Genomic DNA, 27,494 nt, shown 5'->3' with positions numbered 1-27,494 from the left:
CAGGACATAAAAAAAAAGAAATTTTACTATGAAAGTTTGTGATCTACATGTACGACTTAGATATGCAACAAAATAAAAAAGTAGGGGAAGACTTACTTTTTCAAAATGGGGAATAATATGTTTTCTGAAAATAGGTATTGCTCTCTTGACATCTAAACAAGCAGATTTTGATAGTAAATGTACATGTACTTCCAAGGAGGATTGGTACTTACATGTTGGAACCAGGGTTGTGGTTTTTTTCATAATGGTGGTGTCTGTCATGTTGATGAGAACAACTGAAATGAAAAGAAAAAAACACAGACCAAAACTTTAGAAAAGTGGTTTCCACAATGTGCAAATGCTACAGTAAACTTTCATGTATTTGAAATTCAAGATGGAAACGGTGATATGTGAAATGAGAGGTGTGACAAGAACTCAAGTTTCAAAAACACAACTACTGAGCATGAGGTTTGCGTTGATGTACATCAAACAATTGATATTCCATGTAGTTGTTGAAAGTGAAATCTGTAAAATGTGTGGATTGACATCTCCCTAGAATGTGTGGATTTGCATCTCCCTAGAATGTGTGGATTTGCATCTCCCTAGAATGTGTGGATTTGCATCTCCCTAGAATGTGTGGATTTACATCTCCCTAGAATGTGTGGATTTGCATCTCCCTAGAATGTGTGGATTTGCATCTCCCTAGAATGTGTGGATTTGCATCTCCCTAGAATGTGTGGATTTGCATCTCCCTAGAATGTGTGGATTTGCATCTCCCTAGAATGTGTGGATTTGCATCTCCCTAGAATGTGTGGATTTGCATCTCCCTAGAATGTGTGGATTTGCATCTCCCTAGAATGTGTGGATTTGCATCTCCCTAGAATGTGTGGATTTGCATCTCCCTAGAATGTGTGGATTTGCATCTCCCTAGAATGTGTGGATTTGCATCTTCCCTAGAACATGTGGTTTATAAATTTATCAAATTATCCTTAGCAAAGAAGACACAAGTGTGACTTGCACAGCTGGCATCCTCATTGCTTTTTTTAAACCTACATAATTTGGACTAGGTTAATTTTGAGCAGAATTAGAAAACCAAACTGGTCAGTTGCTGACAAGTATCACAGATATATCTATTACTCTTATGAGCTTACTCTTATGCTTAATTAATCAAATTAAATCTCGTATCTAATAACATGACCAAGAGTTCTTAAACAGATGTGGAAACTGGGCTTCACCGGTGAAAAACCTACTCTCCAGGTTGTATAAGCTCAGGCGAGAGAAACAAGAAATTACAGAGAAACTGAAGTATTTTGTCATGATGGGGGCCACACAAGACATGGAACACAGAATCAGACAGTAGCACACTCACCATTCTTATATTGCTCACAGTTTGGTTTATCGTCATCATACGTTCGCCTCACTGTGCCTGGGACAATGACGCCCATCATGTCCACACAGTAGCAGACACTGGATGTACACTGCAATGGAGAGAACATTCCCTTCTCCTCACAGGCCGGTGGGTGGACTCCGAGGACCTTGGCAACTTGCTGGTGTCTTGTGCATGGTGGAACGACTAAGAACACAAGGATATACAGACAGTGAAAATCACAAGGGATGGACCTTCATTGTGAGCACCATCAGAGAAGACAGAGTTGCTATTATTTTTTTGGAAAAAAGGAAAATGACACATGATAATTTTCATCAGTACTTGTACAATGCAGAAACAAGCAATAAAAGTTTAAAACCATAACTTTTAATAAATTATACTCTTCTGTTTTAACCTTTGCTGGCCAATTTTAAGTGATCGTAATATATTGAAATTGATATTAAACAGATAAATCAAATAATATGCCAACATAATTTATAAGTTGAACAGTTTATGCATGAATCCCCTTCATTTAAATATTCTGATATGTAATTCAAAACAACTTCATAGTAGATCACTCTCACTATTCTATTAAACAATGGAAATATGTTAATTGTATCAATGCAAATTATGATATTATGAACCTATGACAAAACATGTCACATTGTATGCTGAGGATTCTACGGAGAGTTAACGCCATGCTACTTACTGGTGTGTGTGATGACTGGCACATGGATAGGTGATGTCTTGTTGTTTTTGTTGGTGGTCTGTCTGGTGGTGTAGATGGTCTTTGTGCCATTCTCGGTCATCACTGTCACGGCGACAATGTTGGTCGGGGTGGTGTTCTTGCTGCACACAGTGACGTTGTTGGCACTATTAAGCACAGGCCCAGTGAAGGGAGTCGGGACCTGGGTGTCTTCCATGGTGAGGTTGGTCGTCACCACTGCTATCACCGTCTTAGGTCCGGTTGGTGTGATGACGGTCACATTGGTGACCACTGGTTTCAGTGTTGGATTGAGCAGGACGGTGCCATTGATGGTTGTGTTCAGGTTGACTGAGAAGAAGACAAAATTCACTTTACAGTAGGGTAGAAAGCGACCTCGGGGACAGATATTCAGACTCTCAAATTTTTACAATTTTTTCCTGATCTACCACTTGTGGAGGTACATTTTAAAGCTCTTGGAGTAAAAAATTTTCACTTTCGTTTTTCAAAAATCCAAAATTTTTTTTTTTTTATGGAGTTACCACAGGGTTGGTGGCCATTTTGAATTTGAAATACCGTAACTGTTGGGTAATTTATTTCTCTAATTCCTAACTTCACATGGTGACCCCTGATTTTTATTCTTGATTTGGGAAGACAATGGTTGAAAGTTTCATTGAAGAAAGTTTGAGCAAAAGTTTACGTCTTTCACTTTTGAAGCACGTACATGTACTGCCTTTATTCAGATTTCAAACTTCACCTTGACTGATCAAGCTACTTTAAAGGTATACAGTCACCTGAGTCTAAATATGCCCATATATGGTCAAAGAGGTGTTCTTTGGTGTTCAAAATGCCCATGTGAGGGCGCTGTTTTTAAAAAATGGCCACCAACTTAAAATCTGTGATTGGTTAGATTTTCTTTCAATGTTAACTGAGGCAAAATTGGAACAGGTGACAGTATACCTTGAAGGCTGATAACCTGTTGGCTGCAACCAGAGCGCTGGCTCCCTCACAAAGAAAGATACCTTGAGATGTTATTTACAACCATTAAGTTGCTGAAAATTCTCAACAATGCAGTGATTGTACTTCAGTACCATAGCCCTCTTTATGTATTTGTGTTGATTTTAACCATTATCCCTGCCAGGCCTATCACTGCCAAATCTGCCAAGTCAGTAAACAGCAGTATTGATCCAAAGCATACAAATATAAATATTTCCACATACTTGGCCTGGTGTGTTATAGAAGATTTAGACAGTAAAAATCACGTTTACAATTTCTACATATATGTTTTCAAGGGACTTCAAGTCATTGTTAAAAAATGCAACATAAGGGAGGTCAAACCTCATAGATTTTAACCATGCTTGGTGTGATGGTGACATACAAACCTGGCAGAATAACCGTTAATTTTCTGGTGGCTCCCTTTATCTAGTTTGTTTCTGATCAGTCTGTCAAAATCTGATAGTTTACCCTCTGACCTTAATAGAAAAACAAGCAACCTAAAAAACTGAAAATTAGTTTGACTATGATGTTGCTACCTGTTCTGTAGGGTTCACAGTTTGGTCTGGTCCTGCCTTCCACATCATTGGTGACTGTTCCAGGCACAGTAACGCCCTGACTATCCACGCAGTAGGTGATGCCATGGCGTCTCTGCACTGGTACAAAGGTGCCGTTGTCATGGCAGGTTAGGCTGCCTCTCAGACCTAGAGTCTCCATAAGTCTTCTGTGACGTGTGCAAGGGCCCACTGCAAGCAGCAACAATGAGAGACAAAAGAAATCTTGTGTCAAAATAAAATTTTCACCATGAATTAAAATATTTTTTTGTCTGATAGGCGGATTACTGGTAATGCAACATCAATATTTTGTCACAGTTACCACCACCACTATCATCATCGTCAGAAGCATCATCATTACAATCACTTTTTATCATGCCCATGTAAGTTAAAAAGTAGAGATACCCTGTTATACTGTAGAAAACACTGTTCTCAAGTCTTTTCAATAAGGGGCTTATATTTTCATTGCTTTGATTGTAAGTACCTATGCATTTACACCACACTTCTCGAAGTTTTCCGTTTTGCAAAGTGTCGTTGGTGTAAATGTAGCTCTGCGTGGCAAGGCTGTGTGTTACCGTCTCTAAGCCTCCCACCAGAGCCCTGCTGACTGCCATATGCGAAACTGCCGACTTCCATGACAGTTTTGTTGGGCGCAGTTTCCCCTGCTAAAAACAGTCAATTTGGAATCAAAAACTTGCTTCGATCTTCGTTTTCAAGGACACCCACCTGATCTACGTACACAATGTGCTCAGCTGCGCTTGTAAACTTACGCAAAGCCCAGTTTGCTTTCTCTTTGCGAGAGAACCTTCCGTATTGGCCGCCACTGTGAATCTCATTCTATCCATGAGCACTTGTGCAAAAGTCAAGGAAATCGAGCCTTGCAAACAAGAGAACATCGCCATATCGAATTTTGAAAATCAACATAGATGGAGGGGCGCAACAAGAGAAAATTAAGAAATATGTAAAACTTCTTGAACTTTAACATTCTTTAAAGAAAATTGTCATTTGTTTGATTTGCATAATTATTATGAGGCAAATTTTTAGGTCATCAAAAAATGCAAAAAAAGCTTAAGAGAATGAGAAAAATATAAAAAAAAGAAAAAAGGACACAGATTAAAAATAAAGAGAAAAAGACACATAAAAATGTACTCACTTGGTGGACATTTCAGACAACATTTTCCCTCTGGTACATATGAATCTTTGCATTGGGGTATTTCACATGATTCACTAACACATGTGGTTTCTGAGTTCAAACATGTGCACTTTGCACATGGATTAGCCATCCATCGCTCTCCATGATTATACAACCTTCCCAAATACAGGCACGGTAAACCATCCATCAAATCTGCGGTGACTCAAAAAATAACTTTAATTCAACAAATAAAGTGTCCAGCAGTACACTATGTATTACACCACTGGTCACCAGAGGGCACAGTATCTTCTTTGTTGACAATTCAAAGTAATGTCATTATCTACTTCCCTAGATATTTTGACTTTGCTAAGGCAAAATGAACACTCCCTTATGAAAGCTTTCTTTTTAAACCACACATTATTACACATTGATATTATCAAGGATGCCAGACTGACCAAGAGATATCTCTCAACATGGTAAGGGAAATGGTCATAAATTCTTTTGACATTTCCTCCTTCGTTCAAGCATTCAAGTTTATCTACAAAACTTTCTGTCCATTATTTAATATATTCTAAAGTCTTGGTGTTTTATGTTGCTGAACTACAGGCCTATACTCAGATGAGTACAGTATAAAATCCAGCTTTGTTAAGTGCTATACAGGAAAGAAATGTGAGCCATTCAGTATTCTTCAATATCAATCGCATGATCTAGACATGTGACTGCAGTACCAACATGTTGCCTGTCAGCTGGAAAGTTGAATATGCGCATGACAGGATATGACATCATTAAATTGACAGAAAAGTATCAGGGCGACGTCTGTTTCAAATAGAGGTGTAATTTGTGGCAATTCACAACTTAAAATTTTAACTAGAGTAACTACTTCACTTTTGAGCAAGACTGAAGAATATTAGGCTGCAGTGCAATTTAACACCATACTAGGGGGTATGATTGCGTTAATTCACTCATAAATGCACCCTTAGGCGAGTACTGATTTCTACCATAAGGAGGATGTGAATTAGTGTTGTGTTTACAAGCAACCACAGGGTATGTATGAAGATTTTTAAAGCAACTGTATTTGAGCTACTATCAAAGACACCAAAACTTATTAAAATTGGAGTGAAATGAGTAAGAGGCTGCGCTGCTCCTGTCACTAGGGCTTCACCAAAAATTCAGCTTGACAGAAATGGGGCAAAGAATCGCACATGAATATGTATTAGGTTTAGAATCAGCTGTACATTAACTCACCTGTGTTCTCCACAGGCTCCAATGATGACTGGGTTTGTGGCTCATTGATCTTTTCAACAGTCGTAGTGGTTGTATTGATGATTGACACTAATTGACAATTGTGGGGGGGAAAAAAAAAGAAAAACAGTATGTCAGTTTCTCCAGTCGCAAAATCTGCACAGTAAACCCTGATTTTTTATTTTCTATTTGCTGAGAATATGGTTGAAAGTTTCATTGAGGAAAGTTTGAGCAAAAGTTTTAGGTCTTTCACTTTCGAGGCGTATACAACCTTAACTGATGGTCTTTAAGTTCCTGAGTACAGTAAGTGCATGGATACAAACACAGCAAATTGTAGAGATCTAGTGATGGTCAGTCGTAGATTCCTTGTGCTTTTTGCATAGTTTTAACATTGGTGACCATATCGATTTTATAACATTTTTAACTCTTTTTAAAAGTTCAAGCTTGAATTATCTAATTGTTTTTTGCAAATGTATTCCAAAAATACTCTAGTTTGACAAGAATTTGTTGATTTTCTATCCCACATGAGGTCTGTGCGTAAATCATGCTGATCATTTAAGGTCACTTTCAGTAACAAAGTTGCCATATTTGAATTCATTTTGGTGACTGAAATACGAATACGACATTAGCTATCCCGAATAAAGGAGAATAAGGCCGACCTTAAAGATGGCAAGGTACATTTACAGGCTTAGATTTCTTCGATGATTTTTTTTACGATGATATTTACATTTGCTGTACTTGTCACATTTTGGTGGGTTCTCCAAATCTGATCTGATAGTTTGTGGGACGATGACGCCGTTGATGTCCACACAATAGCATACATCCCTGGTGCACTGCATGGGCTGGAACAAACCATTGTCCTGGCAGGTGGGAGAGGGTGTCTTCAGCATGCTGGCAATCTGCTGGGCTCGTGTGCATGGTGGCATGGCTGAAAATAGTTTGGAGAACTATCAGTTATGCAATAACAGTTGCAAATGCAGAACCAGAAGGGTATTTGAATGCTAAACACTTTTTATATGACGTCTAATTTGTGTAACTGTGCAGAATCCTACTTTCACAGAAATACTCCAGAATTTACAAAATTTGGGCAGTTACCTGTATATTAAATCTAAGCTTATTTTTTTGTCAAGGACTAAAAATTGTGCAGATCAAACTAAAAAACAAAGAATTGTCTCTAAGTTGTATGTTGTATCTTAACATGCAAATGCGTCAGTTCTTTGCATACACTGTCTTTACACAGACAACTTTTGTTCATTGACTGAAATCAAACATTAAGAACAGGCAACTGACATTCAGTAGTTTGAGTTCATGCCACTGTATGTATCGAAATATCTGGTGTTTCAGGTACTTAATACATTCAAACACAATGAAGTAAGATGTATTTTCTAGAAATGTGGGCCATGAATTTTAATCACTGTTATTATTAAAGTATAATCAATGACAAACGATGTAGATATTACAGCATGTAGATTTCCATAGAAAAGCTACATGTCATTAGTATTATGGGATATGCCCAGAAAAAAGCCGGTCTCCCAGTTATGATTGGTTGGCAGTACTTACTAGTGTTGGTTGCAATGGGCACCACAATGGGAGTGTCGGTTGGCACGGTGACTGTTGTCAGGTTGGTCTCTGTCTCTGGCACCACATAGATGACCTGTGACCCGAATGGGGTATTGATGGTGATGGGCATGACCACTGGCAATGACACTGGCATTGGTGGTACAGCAGTGGTGGTGGTGAAATTGACTGCATGGCAAAAATATAGAGAAAAAGTTGGAGTGGTTTTGACAATGTTATATTGACAATGAGTACATTTTTGGATATTTGATGGTGTTTTCTGCCACATAAGTTTTCCACTTTCTCTTTCATTCTTGGAAAGTATACGTGTAGTCCCAAATTAAATTGCTGTCATGGAAAAGTTTTGAGCTCAAATTCTATATATAATTATAACATTAAGATGGTGAAAGATTTTCAGGAGGGAATTGACAATGGCCACTGATTAAAGCTCTTGCACATTGTTTGTATGGTATCCTTTCTTTCAGCCAATTACAAACAACGTTTCATCAACTGCTATTCACAATTTATCCCAGCCAATCAGCTACTATCTCACTGCTCTGTGCTAATCTATGCTAAAATGATTGAACCAGATCTTTGATCATTTCAAATTTTATTGCATTTTTATACACATTGTTCAAGTTCAAAAGAAGCAATCATATTTTTTGCAGCAGCTGATGAAATGACACTTTATAATACAATGAAAAAGTTCACTTGAAACATATCTAAGCATTTCTTTGAATGATAGCATTTCTCCTTGGTGTTTCAACAGTGTTTGTTTTTTGTTTTAATACTCTCTGCGGTATCTGAAACAGATGGCCTTACCATTCTTGTAGACGTCACAGTTTGGAATCACCATTCCGTGGGTAATTGGAATCAGGGTCCCTGGGACGACTCTGCCTTGAATGTCAACACAGTAGTAGACATTGTTGGTTGCTTGCAGTGGGTTGAATGTGTCGTCGTTGAGACACTTCATGTTTGGCAAGTTCATTGACTCTGTGGTTTGTCTGGTGCGAGAGCACACTGTGAGGAAAAGATACAAGTACTGAGGAAGACATGCAACAAGGTTCTCTACATGGGGATTTTGAAGGATTGGCAGCCTTCATTTTTTCAAGCAATCTCTTCATATATATTATCAATACACATTGAAAAGAATACATTTTCACAACAAAGAAGTATGCAAAGCATGTATTGCTCTGTAAATTAGCCATCCTCTGTTTTCCCAAGCTGCGGAGAACACTGTGTAGACTAACATGTATGATTATCCATATTTACTAATTCATAGAAAATTTGTATTTAAAAAGTAAAGATTGCACTGGCAATATAATATGAGGGGAGCTTCTGTAATGTGGAATTTATTTATTGAGCAAATTCAAACTTCTGCTTTCAAAACAGTAAATGTCCCTCTGACAAATAAAGTGTGTGGGTCCTGGAAATATAGGATACGAATTTTCATTCCAACACTGTTTTGTTTCTTTGAAAGATGGGAACCCTTCATATGAACACAACCCTAGGAAGTACTTACAAAATCGCCCGGCATGTGTGCAACATGTAAGTGATGATGTAAATGAATCCATAATTTACTTCAGAGAGCGTAAAACTTAAGTGTAGGACACTGTTACTTTTTTAAGATTGACAAGTGGTACACTGTGAAATCATCTGTCAGATCAGAGTTTCTCTTGGTAACATCTCTCTCCGGTTTTATTACCGGAATGACATGAAAGAACTTGGAAGTACATGTACTTACACTCCACACTTGAACTTGGTACGTCTTGGTTCCTTTCAGTGTTTCTGTCATTTCTAGATTCAGGCTTATTTGTTGTGGTGATGTTCACAATGGTAGCTGAGATGTTGAAAATAGTATTCATATTAGATACTTGGAAAAAAAACACTTTGTTGAAAAATTACTTTTCCTTCTTTGAAAAATTTCATCTGGCTGTTATGAGAACACTTACATAATTTATTGTCGAGTTCAACAAAAATCGTCTCCATAGTTGACGATTTCCAAATACTTCATTACACTTTATCAATGGATGCAGCACATGTAAAACATTTTTTTCATCCTCTCATCCCTATATTCTAGTGAACTATGCCGACTGCCCTATCCAAAACAATGGACTTGACCACAGTCAACGGATGCAGAGGGTGAAACCATGAAAAGGGGAAAACAGGAGAGACATATCACATCACACTTACTGTTCCAGTAGCGGTCACAGTTGAGGTTCATGGTCTTGGTGTATGGGGTGATGGGTACGGCAGTGCCGGGTACAAGGGTACCCTGGGTGTCCACACAGTAACAGGCTCTCTGGGTGCACTGAAGGGTGGTGAAGGTACCGTTGGGCCGACAGGTTGGTGGCTCCACACCAAGGGTCAGGGCGACTTGCTGTTGTTTGATGCATGGTGGGACAGCTGAAATGTAGAAAAATAATGACAGAACAGAGATCAGAAATTGCAACATATAATTTTGTTATTAATTAATATTTATATAATATTTCAAATGTAAATTTGGTCATAACTTAGATTATGGAAGCTTCTGATTTTGTATATAATGTTAATGCTTTCAGTACTTGTCATGACTTTCCCTAATCCAGTATTGTAATTTTGACCCAGTATCCTTTAATCACCCTTCTGTGTTGGATATAACTCCACACAAATAATGTACTTTAGTATTATGATAAGTAAACTTGAACAGCAATTTCAACAGCTGCAGCAAGTTTATTCAAACTTTGTATTGGGAACTTGTTTTTCTAAAGTTGTAAAATGCTCCAAAAATATGCAAAAACTCACTGGTTGATGTTGTGGTATCAAGGGTGACTTTTTCTGTCGGCAATGGCATGTACATAGTCCTGGGTCCATACGGAGTGAACACAGTTACTGGAATCACATGCGGCTGGACCTTCGGTGTGGGAAGACTGACAGCGGTGGTCTCCAAGTTCACTGTCAAAGATTGAAGAAAACCAACACTTTAAGAAGAAAAGCAACACTTTAAGAAATGAAACTGACCGCGTATGATCATTAAAGGAAAATATCAGGCCCCTGCTTATTCTGTAAAAAACGTGTTTTTCCAGCAACCAGCACATTCTGAAAACAAATTTACCCATTTCACCTCTATTTTCAAGGAAACACATCAAATCATGAGCGTGGCAACCCCAAACACATTATGGAATAATCAGCGTCAGAAAAGAACGCCTACCGTATCTGTACTTCTCACAGGTCTGCTCAGTCGTCTTTCCTTCCTCAATCGGTGAGACAGTGCCCGGGATGGCAACGCCGCGTATGTCAACACAGAAGGCAACGTCCCTGTGACTCTGCAGCGGTACAAATGTACCGTTCTGACGGTGGCAAGTCAGATTTGGCAGTCCCAGTGCCCTGGTCTTGGTTTTCTGTTTATTGCAAGGTTCATCAACTGAAATGCAAAAAAATAAGTCACACTGAAATGGACCTATGATAAGATCAAATATTTTTTCTTCAAATGTTACAATGATGCCGTAACTGATCCTGCCATATTATCTTTACATACGAGTTTGACATCTTCCTGTAAATTGGAATTGCTGTGAAGTAAAAAATATAGCTTCGCCGATGAAATATACAAATCAAGATGTGTCTGACATCTTCCATATTTTCTCGCATTTTCCATTTCAAAATCTATAAGGGCGACATTTTTTATTTTTGTGTTTCTCATCTCCCGACTGACCGTAAATTTCAGCTCCGACATGAAAATAAAAAAACTTTTTTTATTTGCGCCGCCTCTGAGGCGATCATCCTAGCAACAGCATCACCATCATCAAATTGTGAGATTGCAGCGACTCAGACTGAAAGGAGAGAGAGTACAGAACACTGAACTGAAAGACAGTGAATGTACAGAACATTAAACTGAAACAAATGCATCTTTTTTGTACTTAAAAATTGTACAGACTGAATGGACAGAACATTGAACTGAAAGAAATAGTTTTTTTTTGGTACTTGTTTTTTTATTTGACCGCCCGCCCTGCCCGAGTATTCCTCTGGAGATGAGAAACAAAAAAATAAAAGGGTCATCCTAATATTGTCTTTCACACTATACCTGCACCAATTTCATATTTATACTAAACTGAACTATAGAGGGCTCTGTAATACTCACTGCTAGGGTTGTTTGTGGTGGTTGTCAACTTTGGAGTGATATTCACTGCAATGAAGAATGCACATGAATGTAACTTCACTATCAAGTCAAGTCATACATTTCATTCTATACATCTATGTTGTCTTTTGTACAATAATTGTATATTCCTTCTGACTGAGAATTGTGCGATTTCCATGACCCTTAGGTCTAAGCTAGAAAATAAATGTTTTACCATTGTCAGCAGAAAGGGGTAAAACACACTTCTTTCATTTAGTTGGATGTAAATTATGACTGGACAACAAATTGAAGTACTCTTGTACTGCTTCAGTACCTGTTTCTGCCTGATAGCAATTCAATGTCGGCACTTGGGTGTTTTTGTGGACTGGAGTGATGCTGTTAATGAGGATTGTACCCTGGGCATCCACACAGTAAGTCACAGATTCACTGATCTGTTGTGGTACAAATAGTCCATCTTTGGTGCATGTCGGTGGTTCAACCTTCATCAGCTGGGCTATCAGTTGCTGTCTGCTACACACTGGAATTCCTGTGGAGTGAAAATAATTATTTACTCCGCAATGAAATAAAACAATATTTAAATAATTCACATTATTTTTGTTTTTATATGAACCCTTTTTAAAAATCTTACACATGCTCTATATTTCTCTTTAACAGAGTGCTATGTTTTGGCAAACTTTGTCACAAATGTCCAATGGCTATATAAGGAAATATGTGCACTGATATTGAAACTTTTCAACATTTGCTCAAACTTTCCTGAAGGAAATTCTAGGCCATTTTCTTTCTTAATCGTGAAAACAGTCTCGGGTTATGGTGAAAATTTGGGGATTAGAGCAGCACATTACCTAGATTTACCAATATTTAAATATTTAAAATGGACGCTAACTCTACGGAGTAAATTACATTTTCAATTTTCACAAAAACAAGACAGCAACCTTCAAAGTGAGTCTACACAAATTGCAGCAGCAGACAAGAAAAGTCTTGTTAAAAATATGGCTCTGAAAAAGTATCCAAGAGGACATATTCTATCTCAAATAAGATTTATTGAATTACAGATGACTGACTTGTGACCTACTTGTAGTGTTGACATCTGATGAGGTGATGTTGTTCAGAGTCTGTGACACTGTCCAGACAATTTCAGGGCCATCTGGTGTCTGGATGGTCATTGGTGTTATCAACGGAACTGCCGGCATGGTCAGGGTGGCGTTCAGGTTGACTGTGAAAAACAATCCAATATCAAAGTTAATGTTGTAAGTCCGTGAAATGCTGCATATTTTGCAGATGATTAAAGATATTCCAGTTTTCTTACAACCTGCCACATAGTATTCACGCGCGTGAAATCCAACCGACCAACTGTGATATGACTTTCCTGAACTTGATAACTGTTTTATCAAAATTACTCTGACTGTAATACCTTCAATACAAGGTACTAAGGAGGTTGTTTAACCCTTTCAACACCATGGTTTTACCCAAACCCATTGTTATCAATGGTGATCTTGGACCTGTTTACAGGGAACTGGGGGTGAACAGGTTAAACATACCTCCCTAAATAAATGTAATTCACTCCTTTCCCTAGCATATAGGGCTATAAGTCAACGCAAAGACATGATGAGTATACTAGTATGATAATACAGGGTGTATATTCTAATAAGAAGCTAATATGGTACAGACCATGGGGACATTTGGAAGATTGGAAGCAGTGTAGGAAGAAAGAAACTGGAAAAAAAGTAAACCTGTGCATATGTGCATCAGATTTAGTGTAGTAAAGCAGATATATGTATATCGGGTACAAATACAATGGCTTATTGGTTCACTGCATGGGTGTAGAAGGCAGGTACGCAGGTGAACAAAAATGTGTACACATGAAAAACCTTTATAAATTGGAATAATCAAAGAGAAAATAAACATGACATGCACCACTACTACAAGTGAAAATGTCAAATTTGACCACAAAAAAAATTGAGAAAAAAATAGACTTACCCATTCTATACTGTTCACAGACTGGTGCCGGGGTTGTTGCCGTGACAACAGTCACAGTGCCGGGGATAGCAACACCAAACATATCCACACAGTGGCAGACATCATCTTGGCACTGCAGGGGAGTGAATGTACCGTTCTCAGCATGGCAGGTCTGGGGGGTGATGTTCTGCTCTTCTGAGAGCTGCTCGTGTTTGTTGCAGGTGGCTGGGGGAAAATTTATTTCAAAGATTTTAATTTTGGGTTTCATATTTGTACAAAAACAAAAGTCAATGGGTGCAAATTTGCATCAGCTAAATATGTTTGAATAGAAAGGTGCATTAAACAGTAAAGTGAGAGTCATTCACACACAGGTGACTGATTGACTTACAAACAGTTCTCCCACACACATTTGGCATATTCTATCAACCAAGCCATTGGATCAGCTGGGGAATTTGTATTCTGCCAGAAGTTCAAAAAAGCAACATCCTTGCTTCTGTCATAATATTGCAAGAGAGCAAAACTTAACACAAATACCGTTTGACTTGGAGCTACTGTATATGAATGATGTAGCTATTTATTCAAAACAAAGTTTCTGACTTACTATCTTGAACGTTTCTTGGCATGGTCATTGATTTCAAATTCACGGGTTTCTTCATCGGCATAGTAACAGTCGGTGTTATGATAACTAGAATGGACAGGAAGAAGATGATGAGTCATTCAATTGTTTGAACAGAAAATTTGTAAAAACAATTTCAATTTTTTGTGCTGGATACTGATATGTGCTATGGGCTGCTCACAAATTGGATGGATCCCAACCTGAGCATGACGTGTGGGACATATGAATGAGGCATAAGGAAACCTGTACCTTGCCGATACCAGGTTCTATCACACATGACATGAGGCTTCAATACCCATATTTACATATCATCACCATTCACCTGGTTCAAAAAGTCCAAGGCAGCAAAAGCCCTATCATCTCAAAGATTCATAATATAGTTTGAAGCAAATGCTTAGTTTCCAAATTGAATGATTATATATGACAACACAACTAGTAAATGGCTACATACTATTTCAATTGACTGTTTGATGACCTTCTTTGTACAGTACAGCGTTGCAGAAAATCAAGTATGAAACTAGGGCACCTTTTCTGTAGTGCTGTGCACATAGCTTTGGACTTGGGAGTTTATATTTGACTGAAAGCCTTTGTCGCTTTTATCCACTGTGGAGGGATTCTGCTTTATCCTAGCCAGGGAATTCCATGAAAAATCATTTACCAACACTCACCATTTCTGTATTTCTCGCAGTCTGGAGTTGTTGTCTGCGCTGTCTTCTTGACGATGGTTCCTGGGATGATTGTACCCTGGGTGTCCACACACATGTAGGCCACGCTGGTGCTCTGCAGCGGTGTGAACGTGCCATTCTCTAGGTGACATGACGGGGATGGTAAGTCCAGTGCTGCAGTGAATTCTGTCATGCGAATGCATGGTGGGATAGCTGAAAATAAATGTGATCCATTTTAATGCTTTCATCCCTATTTCTTAGTATAAAAGTCCACTAACCCTACTGTAAACAATGGGACTGTACCAATGTTTGACAATGAAAAGGTTATAAAGTGTGTCAGCGCTTCTATCCCTTTCGACAGAAATCACCACATGCTACTCAGATTTGCTGTCAAAATAGAGAACTTTCCATTTAAGAATCATGCCTGTGACTAGAGTCACGTCTTCACTAAAGAAAAATTTCATGTCGGCAAATTTATTCATATTTGCAGTCTGGATGTAAACAATTTCAATTCACAACATTTAAACATAAAATTGACTTCAACACATAAAATCAATGACATAAAAGTTTGGCATGGAAATGTTTGAATAATGACAGTGATATCACTTTCTCTACTCACTGTAGGTGATGTTTGATTTGACATTTGTGTTTGTGGTCAGTGGCAGGAGGGTGTCCACCAGAGGGCTGTCCGGAACAACGTAGACTGTCTTGGGTCCGAGCGGTGTTGGAATGGTGACTGGACGAACCACCGGGTTTGGAATCACTGGCAGACTGGTAGTCAGATTGACTAGATGAAGGAAAACACAGATAATTCACAATCTCATGGTTAATTAAGTACAGGAATATAATAAGTACTGGCAATAGGTATGAGAAGACTATGTACACATAAACCTTTTTCCTTGGGCCCTCTAGCTATGTATTCTTTCCCTGACCATAATGACTCCCTAGGTTTCTGGTGATAAACACAAAAAGTTGTCAGTGTTCACTAATCTACATTCTTGTCAAGTAATGAGTTGAGAATGACCAACATTGCCAAACTATGGATTTGTTTCTATGTACCAAAAATATGAATTTGTTTCTATGCTTGCTAGGGTTTATTGCTAATGTGATCCATACATAACTTCTGAAAATGAAAAGGACTTGTGAATTTTTATTGTTAACCGTATTTTGTAAACAGAGGATATTGAGAGCAGAAGTAGATGCGTGTAATTGATATGGAGTATAATAAGCAATTGGCGATGGCATATTTTGGGTTCAGGGATCATAAAATGTTTGTCAGTCTTCTCTGAGACAAGCGTAACACTTCTACAACTGAATTTTCTTTCATTACACGGAGTTTCTGCCATTTTGTGACTTGTTCTCCCCTCACCTTTGCTATAAATCTGGCAGTAGTTAGCTGGGACTTCACCGGTGTTGTTGACAAGTACAGTACCAGGGACTGTGATGCCGTTGACATCAACGCAGTAGACGACACCAGATGTCAGGTTCTGCTGTTTGGTGACAAAGGTACCGTTGGCATAGCAGTCCAGGCTAGTCTCTATCTCGTTTGTCTTGATCAAATCATAGTGTTGCTGGCATGGTGTGCCCTCTATATAGACAATACATTAGAAGGTGACTCATCATTATATGTGTGCTTGAAAACTTTGGCCTCTCCCTTTGCATTCATGTTCAATATTTCCAAATCTATTGTCAATAATACATGTAAATATTCTTTCTTTCATCAAAGTAAATTATCATTATTATCAGTGCCAGTAAAAATCCATATTTTCTCTCAATTTAGATATAATATAAATATATCTTTGAATTGTAGTATACACTGTATGTATTTCCTTAGTCTTCTATCCTTTGCAGACTATTGTCCATCTATCTATTTATGACTGTCTGTCTGCCTCTCTCCCTCACACACAAACACATACATATGCACATGCCTACAGTTATACATGTCATGTATATACATACGCACACACACTTTCACCTTTGTTATATACCTGGGAATCTGACGTCCATTCTTTTGACAACAGAGCTGGTCAGAACTGTGTCTGGTGATGCTGTAAGACAGAGAGAACACCAGGAGTCAGTCAATGAAATACAAGATAAAGAAGTAAAATCAGAACCCATATCCAGAGATCACTATAAAGAAGGCTGAAGGCTTGAATCATTTCCATATTATACCATATAAACATTCACAGTAAAGTACCATGGGTTTTGTGGTCAAATTACAGATGAAACCCTGGAGAAGTAGATGACAAAGGTGTCATATAGTGGTAATTTAGGCCTACAAACTTGAGATAAACAGGAAACAAAACAGAGGAATTATTGTAATGTTGAAATATATAACCAAAATAGTCCACATTTAATAACTGTAAACCAGCCAGAATACTTTTGAAAAATTCAAAGCAATAAATTCCTGGACTGGTATTTCCCAAATTGACATGAAGCTCACAAAATGAATGGATGGTGATATTGACTTACAGGTAACTGTGGTTGTTGGTTTGGAGGTCATGGTTAAATTGACTGGAGTGATAGTAACTGGAATAAGTACAAAACACAAGGGAATGGAATCAACTACTGGTTTTAAAGACTTTCAACCTTAACCTTGACAGTCTGGTCATTAAAACGAATAAGAATAGATCTTTTGATGTAATGCATTCTGTCCAGTGGCACTTACAAAATCTACATTTTGTTAAATAATATTGTGAAACTTTCGAGAAATCATGATCTAAGCTAGTGATTGGCAGCATTAATGCAGTACTGTATACAACTGTAGGTGCTCAAAATTTACTTGATGTATGTATAACATATGAATTACAAACAGCTAGCCATGCCACGTCAGTGTCTTGTAGCACTGTGGCCTGTATTCAATTTCAACTGCATATGATGTATATAGTGTCACTGTTGTTATGTTGTGTCAGGTATGCCATGCTTTGACAAAAGCATAGGTGCAGCAGAAACACTGCCCTCTAGAGTTGCTTACATGGTCCACTTACCTGTCCTGTATTTCTCACATACAGATTTGTTGATGTTTGTGGATATAGTGGAAGTGATCTTGGTCTCAGTGCCTGGGATCGTCATACCCTGCGTGTCCACACAGTAGCAAGCAGTGGCGGTACACTGCAGCGGGGTAAAGGTGCCGTTGGGTTCACAGGTCGGCGAGGGTACCTCCAGTGTGATGGCCATCAGTTGCAGATGTGTGCACATTGTCATGTCTGTCAGAGGGAAGAAAGAAGAAAATTTAACAAAAATGTATTCACTTCATTGAGATCTAGCCAATCCACTGCAACCTTAACTTCTTAGGAGAGATGATCTTTGATTGGTTCATTGGAATCTGTCAGTCTTACAGATTCAAACCAATCAGCACCGAATGATTCAGAATTTCTTGCATATGTAATGACCCTGCTACCTACGGCCCCTCACGTTGCACACTATTATTAGTAAAAAACTCAGAGTTTCCCATAAAGAGACGTGTTTTCTCTGTGGCATCAAATGTCCTAATTTCAACAGTCAAAATAACTTTGCTTTTGACGCAAATATCTATTGGTAGACTTTGATATATGGGACATATAAAAATATAATCTCATTCAAGTCATATTGTCAGTAAATTTTTCCAATTCAAAAATATTCATGGAACATAAAGTTATTTCTACATTCTTTAATACATGAACAGTTTCAAATATATCAAAATCCATGGCTGAGGTGAGAACAAGGACAAAATTTTGTTGTGTGCAATGCTTACTGTTTGTGTTCAAATCCTTTGGCAGAGTGAGTGAAGAGATGGTGGTGTTTGGCTCTGGGATGATATACACTGTCTGTGGTCCCAGTGGAGTCGACAATGTGATCGGTGTTACCATGGTAGCTGTCTGACTGGTTTCCACGGTGAGGGTCACTGAAACCAAATGTAGATGGAGAGAGAGATATTCAAGAATGTGCTGAATAAATAACACAGGCATATGTTGTTGGCGTGTTGATTTTGTCCTGTTGAGGTGATTTACACATGTACTTAAAAAATATTTATGAACGATATGCTGCATGAAATGACAAACCACTGGGTGTATACACTTCTGAGTTATATTCAGTACAGTGGAAATACAATTTTCTTTAGTATTCAGGAATGTTGGTATAATTCTCCGATGTACTGTGAGTATCATTGATCAGAAATGATTCATTTTACGATGAAAGAAAACTGCAATCAAACTTTTTTCTTCCTCAACTTTCACAGTCACAGTACTCTTTAATTTAAATTCAAGTAGCAGGGTAGATTAACATCAAGTGTCTGCCTGAAAGACAGATTTCACACATTAAACCTGTTCACCCCCAATTCCCTGTAGAGAGGTCTACAATCATCATGGATAACAATGGTTTGGGGCAAACCATGGTGGTGAAAAGGTTAAAATGTAAACAGAATATTCCATTGCAGTTTTTTAGGCATAGGTGTTCACTCAAATCAAAAAAGATAATAACACCATGCAGAATAATTATATGATTGACGGGCAGTGAATAGTCTTGCATATGCTTTTGTCTGATTCAAAATTGGAGTTTGTCAAAGACAACACTCACAGTCAGCATACTGTTCACAGTCTGGAGCCGAGTTGTGGGGAGAGTTCAGAGTCACTGTGCCAGGGACTGCAACTCCGTTCTTGTCGATGCAGTAGGTGGCCTCAGCTGTGGTCTGTCTGGGGATGAATTTGCCATTTTGTTGGTTGCATTCCATCGGTGTGAGGTCAAGGTTTGTGGCAAGCTCACTGTGTCTGAAGCAGGGTTCGTCTTTGAAAGGGAAAAAGTTGTGAAACAAGCATGAGAATGTTATCTCTTGTCCTTACCTGCATGACAGATCTTACTTGAATTGTATCAGAACTCTGAATGACTATTAAGGAAACCATGAGCAAAAGATATGAATGATGCATTGTGCATAGACTGAATAAATGAAAAGTCATGTTTCTCATCCTCACATACACGTACATGCATATCTGGATTACCTATGCCAGCCCGTTTTTTCACTCCCACTTAGAAATAATCAAATACAAAACCTGATAGTGCTACACACAGGGCAGAAAATGTTAAAATCTCAAGGATCACATGCACATTCTGTACAGTTCTGAACAAGCTACATTTTGTTATTATCTGTCTGTCTTTGAACAATCCTGTTTTCATATGGCTAGTTGGACCATGTAAGCTCAAAAAACTACATATAATAAATATCTCTGTATCACTGCATCATTTTTGTGAGAGACTTACTCACTTAGGAAGAAAAAACATAATGCTATTTAAAGTCTTATTCTCTAGAGTGAACATAAAGTGAGTGGAGACTTACAAGTGACGGTTGTCTGTGCCTGGGATGTGGTCTGTGGACCGGTGACAACAGGAGTCATACTGATCAAGTTCACTGCAGAATAATCAAAGAACAAACACAGTTGTAAATCACACCAGATTCTGTTACATCATGGAACACACTTTGCTTTTCAATGTTGTAATTTGAAAAAGGGCAGTAGAAATTGAAATTGAGACCAGGATCTCCGATTTCAGAAAACACTGAAGTAACAGGTTCTGCAGTCAATCACATGCATACATGTAAGATTGGCATCTGAAGTTTTACAGATGATGAAAATATTAAAATGTAATATTTTTAGAAGCCAACTCACTTGCAGTGTACTTGCTGAATATTTCTATGAATAAATAATGCTTTCTAACAGTAATGACGACAAGCCGTTATTAATATCATGTCAATCTGTGATCAAAATTTTATTGAAAGTCTCATCTACATTCAAAGGTCAATTTGAAGGAGAATTCTTCTCCACTGATAGGTTGATGAAAATAAGATGATGGACTCAAAGTTTAATGCCATTTTATATCAGCAACAATCAATGTTATGTGCCCATAGTTCATGTCAAATCATGATCAACACTTATTACAGTAAAGCACAGATACTGGGAGGAAAGAGGCCAATGCTAAATGTACACTCCAACTCACCTCTGTTGTATTGCTCACAGTCTGGCTTGATGATTCGGATGTTCGGCCTGATCGGTGTGATGGTAGATGGGATGAGCACACCCTGTCTGTCCACACAGTAACACATCTGTGCAGTGCACTGCATCGGAGTGAAGCTACCGTCCTGCTGACAGTTGGGCGATGGCAGTCCAAGACGTTGGCTCTCAGTGCAGGCAACAGAGCATGGTGTTGCTACGGACGTCGTGGTTGTATCTTCCTCAACTTTCTCATTCAAGTTTGCTACAATGAAATAAAGAACAATTAAAATTAAAACCATGAAAAGATTTTGGCCCACCTAGTAGTTAAGTTCAGCAACCTCACCATTAATCAGTCCAGAAATTCACATTTCCAAATCTCAGCTGGTATCAGAATTTTGCTAGATTCCTAGTTTTGTGACCATACCTGTAATAATGTACAATATACACTGTGCATACTCTATAAGACAAGGCTGAAGGATACTTGAACCAATTTACGACATCTTAGGGGGCATGTTTGTATTTATTTACAATTAAAGGAACCCTTAGACATGCACTTATTTTTACCATTCAGAAGTTCAGCTCTGTTCTTCAAATGTACCTTTATAGTATGTATGTAACATGTGAATAAGGTGAATTTTGGTGTCAAACCCAAAGGGGACTAAAATTCACATTAATGATTCAAAGTCTCCAGGAAAACAGGGTGTCATCACTCACTGTTCCTGTATCGCTCACAGTCCGGTTTGCCTTCAGAAATGTGTTTCACTGTTCCCTTAATTGTGATACCATTGACGTCCACACAGTGGCACATCCAGGTGGCCAGGTGGCACTGGAGAGGGGAATAGCTGCCGTCTGGTTCGCAGGATGGTGGATACAGACCAGGTGTGCTCTCTGCAATGCTACGCTGGGTCAGGCAGTTCTGCGTTGTGGTTGGCTCTGTGGGGTGCGTTTCAAAAGCATTCATGGATGTAAACTGTCAGTTTTAAAATGTAGCTATATAGAATGTGGTGTTTTGTTAACAAGAATGCACATTAAATGATATCGCAGTATTGTATAGATTTCCCTATACCTTACTTGGAAGTTTAAATATTAACGGGCCAGTAGCTGATTTTTTTCACTATTTTTTTCTTCAATGTCAACTGCACTTTTTTGTTCTAGTTCCCAAAGCATGTTGAGATTACCAAGTGCTCAGCCTGTACATGTGTAAATTGCATTATCATTTTTGAGAAGTAAACTCTGGTAAGTACTAGAATTCAAATGTAAATGGTAAAAGTGCATTCTACACGTACATGTGTATAGACCCAGTGTTGGCAAGCCAAATAATAGGTTGTTTCAACATGCTTTGAAAATAGAACCTGAACTTTCAATTGACTTACAAAACAAAAACTGTGAAAAAATCATCAAGCGTTACAGCTACATGTAATGTTCCTTTAAAAAGTGAAGGTACAGTGCACATAGCAATGCAATCTATTGCACACTAATACATATCAGAATCCAGAACATCATGTCGGTTACTGCAGCCTAACCACGTGGACTTGAACTCAAAATGAACTCAAAAACAACTTTGACATGAGTAACTTGCCTTCAACACTTGGAGTCTGTGACTCTTCATTTGTATCTGAAACCAGAGAGAATATATAATCAAGTGAGTTGTCACACGCATGGATATTGTTTCAATACGCACTTTCTCCATTCTGTTGGTCCTGATTTCAATATCATAGATCCCAACAAAATGCTAGATGAAAAATAAGACTTTTAGCCGCCTGACATTGATGATAGCCGAGATTCTAAATGGAGTTGTCTATTCATTCATTATTTGTCTATTTATTCATTCATTTGTTTATTTGTACTAGTTATATATTAATTCATTCATATGTCTGCAAGACATGAGAGGCCGTGTGCTAGGTGTTTGCATAGGTTACATGTAGGTTTCCCTATGGTGGCTCGGTGTGTTAGCAGTCAAATAAAGCTAAAAACTACGTAAAGTAAACATAGAAACACATTTTTAGATACACAGACAGAGACCATCAATCCTTGAGGACCACAGTACATGAACTTTCAGTTCCCATCAATGTAATAGATTGACTGTTTACAATTCTGTAATGAGAACATGTATGCACAAACAAAACAAAACTTGTGTATTGTGAAGAACTTACTCGGTGAACAGTTCAGAGTGGTTTCACTTTCAGTAGAGGATCCCTGTATACGATTGCCATCCTTGTCCACACAGAAACAGAGAGTTCTGTCAAGGTTACACTGGAATGTGGAAAGAGCAAAAATTTCCGTGTAAGCACTACAGAATTGTTATTGGTCATTTCAGTTACTCAGTTTGCTCATTCACATTAAGTACAGTGCACTGAAAAATAGTGAACAGGTGATAGAAAGACCCAATGAATGTGGTGATCAGATTACAGTCCATACAACTTGTTAACGAATACACATACATATAGTGTGGTTCAACCACTCTACATCAACTCTTTCATTACCATAGTTTGGTCCATTTCTATTGTCTTCCATATGGTGGACTGACCCATATACAGTGAAGCGGGGGTGACAAGTAACATGTCATGGAAATTCTTGATCACATGAATGGATAAACATTAACTTTGCTAGTTTCTCACCTGTTTTGGTGCATATGTGCCATCTCCCAGGCAGGTTGGTCGATAGGCACCAGGCAGTGGTGTGGTGGAGTCGTATTTTCTTTGTTGACGAAGGCAGTTACCTGTGACAGCAAGTGGACATCAATACTATGGTGCAATTGATATTGCCACTCATGGAGGCCAGTTAGTTCGAAAATCACCTACTCCATCACTCAAAGGAGCAAAAGAATGGAGCTTATATGTATGTGTAATTCTCTGTATCATCATCTCGTAAAGTAAATTTTTATATGCAAGGAGCAACAGAAATGGAGTTATGCCATGCACAGACTATCTTATTTTACTCACCTTCTGTACAAGTAGCCTTGGTACATGTGAAGGTGCCACTATTGCAGACACTGTAAGCAAAAAAAATATGGGCTTGGTGAGAGAACACATTGTCATGACAACAAGTAAATCATAAGCATATGATATAACCTGTCCATCATCAAATTATGTACAACATAAATGTTTTCTCAAAATGTCCCAAAATTTCCCTGTAGTTTTGAATAGACAGCCAGGAAAAACTCTGTAACCAGTGAGAATTACTGGTAGCACTCAAGGTCAATACAAGAATGTTACATTTTCTGACATTTCTTTAAATAGAAAAACATCCACTTTTTGTTCAAATAGTTTTTCTGAAAGTGCTTTGAAGGAGTGATTGTGTATCCTTACCAGACATTGCAGTCTCTTACAATGAATTCACCACTGCTCACAGGGCTGTTGGTTTCCGTGTCCATGCAGATTGAGTTCCGGTAGATCTCGGGTTGACAGAAGCGTCTTGTGCATCCCCACTCACCATTGAGACATACGCTGAACAATTGCAAATAAGACACAAAGATTCCATGCATTTCAATGGTAAATGTATACAGGGAAACTGGTTGAGCTCAGTTCCAGTGGCTGTTAGTGAGGTTTACACGGACTTACATGCAGCACGAGTGGCAATATCAACTTCATCATAGCAGCAACATGCTACAGTACATGTACTGTTTGACTTACATTGAAAGTTGACCGTTTCTTACACTACCTTAGTTTGACCAAATTCCATTGATGATTGCTTTATTTAAAATAGTGAGTGGCATCATTCCTGGTTTTCACTCACAACAGTAATATGATCACTTTGCCGAGTTACACTACATTTGACACTTTGAGTCAATCTTGACGGGTATGGCACTCTAGCAGGGTACGCTTCCCCATTCCGTACATGTGGTACCACCACTAAACAGAGGTTCAAGATGACTGTATAGTTACTGTCATTTTCTATTAGGCAAATTATTTATGCACCTTGAATTACACATATCATTGGATCTGCTTTGATATCTAATTTTCAACAGTAAAGTTGGAGGATCTTTACACAGGGAAATGGGGGTATAAGGGTTGAAAAGAATGAAGTCATCGAAGAAATGTACATCTGCATTTCTCTTTACTGAGTTTGTTGTCTCTTGTAATATATTCTGATTGTAATGGTGCAAGGTCACATTGGGGGGATTTTTGCACTTGACTTACCAGGTATTACAGTCTCTGTTGACAATGCGGCCATGGTTGTGCTGAATACCGTCAATGTCGGTACAGGATTCTGGTCGAACGATAGTAGTAAGGCTTTCGCAGTCATACTTTGAGCAGTCCCATTTACCCGTTGTGCAGACACTGCCAGAAAAAAAAGAAAAATTCACTTAACCCTTCTATTTGACTTTTTCTTGTGTGGCTGCCATGGTCTTGGATATTGATGATATCTACGACCAGGTGACATTGCTATGGTATGCAAATCAATTGCCACCATGAAGTGTTTTGCTGAATATCTGCCAACTTTAGCGACCAATTATGCATTGTTTGGCTCATTTGCCTGAAAAACATAAGGTCACCAACGGTAATTATTTTTCAGAAGATCTTGAAAAAATGTAACTGGAATGACAATACAATACATTACTCTTTATCTAAAATACTAAAATGGCCACCACTATTCCCGGAGCCACAATTGTCCCTCCAGTGCAAGCACTGCCAACACAGGAAATTAAAGTATCATGAGTAAGCAAATCCAATCATCTGAGTTCGCGGTAGCAAGTTACGTTTTCCTCTCCAATCACAAATTTGAACTTCAACTTGTCTAGAGCTGATGACACAAGATTTAAATAACCTAACTGTGTGACACAGAATAAATGATTGTACAGTACCTACCATTGGAGTACCATTAAGTTAATCTTTTTTTAGCAGATCCTGATTTGGAAATGACTTCCTTGGGCCCCTTTCCTTCCTGTTTCCTTTTTAGGCAGGATACCTACATATTTAATTAACAGCAACTTTAAAACTAAGCCTCATTCTAATTCTAGCTTCTTCAGCCACGCGTGTGCAAGATTGAACTGATTTAAGGTAGTATGCACCTCGAAAATGAAAGACTTAAACTTTTGCTCAAACTTTCCTCAAGGAATATTTCAACCATTCCCTATTATAAATGAGAAATAAAAATCTAGGGTCATCATGCACATTTTGGTACTAGAGAAACAAATTACTCAAGATTTCTCAATATTTGAAATTCAAAATGGCCGCAATCCCTTTGTTACCTCTATAGTGAAAAATCATATTTTCGAAACAGTAAGATGATGAAAAGTTTTCTTACACCAAGAGCTTTAAAACGAACCCAAACAAGTGGTAGATCAGAAAACAATTGAAATGAAGGAAGTCTCTCCCCTGACTTTTCAAGAAGTCACTCACCAGACGTTACAATCTTTGCGGTAAACCTGGCCATCTTGGAAGAGCTGGTCGTCAGCTTTGCAGAGAGAGTTATCAAGGCTGAGAATGCCAGATGTTGGGCACAGTAGGTCAGTGCATTCCCACTTGCTGTTGTCACAGATACTGAAAACAGAGTACACAGAAATGTTAGGGAAAAAATTTTGACACTCCTGTATGATATTTGCTATTGGTACGCATACACTATCTGCTTGTCTTAAAATGAAGATTCTTATACTTTTCAAATTTATTCCAGTTACACCTCAGCCTGACACTCACCATTTATTGCAGTCATTATTGATGATGTCTCCAGTCTCGTATTGGGTGCCGTCAATTGTCGAACAGCGACCAGTGTTGACGGCACTGCTCATACCACCATTGCATGACCATGCTCCACTCTGGAGACACATGCTGCGAGAAAACAAGGTTGAAACAAAGTATTACACAAAAAATATGCTATATGCAATGTTGCTGCTCTGGATTGCTTTGTCTACACCGCATCATAGTGAGCCAACAGCATTGTGGGTTGATAAATGATGTTGCACAATGCTAAATTATCTTACTCCAAGGTCTTCTGTTAAATGTACAGTAACATAGCTACATGTAGCTCACCAAGAGACTCTTGAGTGAAAGAACTGGATGGCTTGCACCAGGGTATATGGTTTACCATGGAGCATAAGTTTCTCTGCCACACGGCCGAACATGAACAAAGTATTCAGTAAATTTTTGATGAATACAAGTCATACACAAGTGTGTTCCTAGTGTAATGACTGTACCCTGGTCATGTGCAAAATGAGTTGATGAAAATTGCACTACAACAAGAATCATTTTTGATAATTTTCTATAAAATGTTCATTTCCATTTGCATTTTGATGGTGAATATTATTAGTAACAGTGATTTGATATCAACTTTTCCACATCAACAAAGACACAAAACACTATTATGTCATTATAGATTTCCCTTTTTTCACAACCAGTTGAGTTCAATACTTCGCCCACTTATGGGAGTGACTTCATGGACAAAAACACCATTTACCTGTGGGAATGACCTCTCAACAGTATCCCTCACAATGAAATACACAAGACAGAAAATCTCAATGATTATACGTTTTCTAAAAACATAGGGCCAAAGTCCCTGAAGCTACTATAGACATGGATACAAAATTAAGTATTTCCTGACTGTATGAAATTATCTCACTTAGGTCATCCTAGGGACTTGTAAACCAAATATAAAGCTGTCTGACCAGCGGTTTTGAAAAAACAAGCAACTCAACAGGTGACAGAGCTCTGCTGTGTTATG

At 38.3% G+C, this 27,494-nt stretch overlaps 1 protein-coding gene across 1 annotated transcript in view; it reads right to left on the bottom strand.

Annotated features, from left to right (window-relative positions):
- The window catches only part of LOC139151619 (mucin-2-like), a 69,309-nt gene that overhangs the window by 18,370 nt on the left and 23,445 nt on the right, over nucleotides 1-27,494 (bottom strand). Inside the window, exons 10-46 of the mRNA XM_070724537.1 lie at nucleotides 26,474-26,605; nucleotides 26,180-26,320; nucleotides 24,977-25,117; nucleotides 24,146-24,283; nucleotides 23,780-23,829; nucleotides 23,456-23,556; nucleotides 22,991-23,090; nucleotides 22,417-22,452; nucleotides 21,552-21,770; nucleotides 20,842-21,099; nucleotides 20,186-20,257; nucleotides 19,432-19,638; nucleotides 18,611-18,760; nucleotides 17,865-18,083; nucleotides 17,350-17,406; nucleotides 16,866-16,925; nucleotides 16,247-16,465; nucleotides 15,497-15,664; nucleotides 14,881-15,090; nucleotides 14,198-14,281; nucleotides 13,618-13,821; nucleotides 12,713-12,853; nucleotides 11,954-12,166; nucleotides 11,644-11,688; nucleotides 10,717-10,929; nucleotides 10,311-10,460; nucleotides 9,720-9,932; nucleotides 9,271-9,366; nucleotides 8,349-8,546; nucleotides 7,530-7,715; nucleotides 6,697-6,897; nucleotides 5,973-6,059; nucleotides 4,749-4,940; nucleotides 3,581-3,787; nucleotides 2,055-2,399; nucleotides 1,349-1,552; nucleotides 213-275 (exon numbers count right to left, since the gene is read on the bottom strand). Coding sequence (XP_070580638.1) covers nucleotides 213-275; nucleotides 1,349-1,552; nucleotides 2,055-2,399; nucleotides 3,581-3,787; nucleotides 4,749-4,940; nucleotides 5,973-6,059; nucleotides 6,697-6,897; nucleotides 7,530-7,715; nucleotides 8,349-8,546; nucleotides 9,271-9,366; nucleotides 9,720-9,932; nucleotides 10,311-10,460; nucleotides 10,717-10,929; nucleotides 11,644-11,688; nucleotides 11,954-12,166; nucleotides 12,713-12,853; nucleotides 13,618-13,821; nucleotides 14,198-14,281; nucleotides 14,881-15,090; nucleotides 15,497-15,664; nucleotides 16,247-16,465; nucleotides 16,866-16,925; nucleotides 17,350-17,406; nucleotides 17,865-18,083; nucleotides 18,611-18,760; nucleotides 19,432-19,638; nucleotides 20,186-20,257; nucleotides 20,842-21,099; nucleotides 21,552-21,770; nucleotides 22,417-22,452; nucleotides 22,991-23,090; nucleotides 23,456-23,556; nucleotides 23,780-23,829; nucleotides 24,146-24,283; nucleotides 24,977-25,117; nucleotides 26,180-26,320; nucleotides 26,474-26,605 — 5,720 coding nt within the window. The remainder of the gene's footprint in view (nucleotides 1-212; nucleotides 276-1,348; nucleotides 1,553-2,054; nucleotides 2,400-3,580; nucleotides 3,788-4,748; nucleotides 4,941-5,972; nucleotides 6,060-6,696; nucleotides 6,898-7,529; nucleotides 7,716-8,348; nucleotides 8,547-9,270; nucleotides 9,367-9,719; nucleotides 9,933-10,310; nucleotides 10,461-10,716; nucleotides 10,930-11,643; nucleotides 11,689-11,953; nucleotides 12,167-12,712; nucleotides 12,854-13,617; nucleotides 13,822-14,197; nucleotides 14,282-14,880; nucleotides 15,091-15,496; nucleotides 15,665-16,246; nucleotides 16,466-16,865; nucleotides 16,926-17,349; nucleotides 17,407-17,864; nucleotides 18,084-18,610; nucleotides 18,761-19,431; nucleotides 19,639-20,185; nucleotides 20,258-20,841; nucleotides 21,100-21,551; nucleotides 21,771-22,416; nucleotides 22,453-22,990; nucleotides 23,091-23,455; nucleotides 23,557-23,779; nucleotides 23,830-24,145; nucleotides 24,284-24,976; nucleotides 25,118-26,179; nucleotides 26,321-26,473; nucleotides 26,606-27,494) is intronic.

Source organism: Ptychodera flava, chromosome 15 (assembly GCF_041260155.1).
Source record: "Ptychodera flava strain L36383 chromosome 15, AS_Pfla_20210202, whole genome shotgun sequence".
In the NCBI taxonomy this organism is placed as follows: domain Eukaryota; kingdom Metazoa; phylum Hemichordata; class Enteropneusta; family Ptychoderidae; genus Ptychodera; species Ptychodera flava.
The sequence above is the reverse complement of the archived record's forward strand: the minus strand, read 5'-3'. Positions and strand labels throughout refer to the sequence as shown.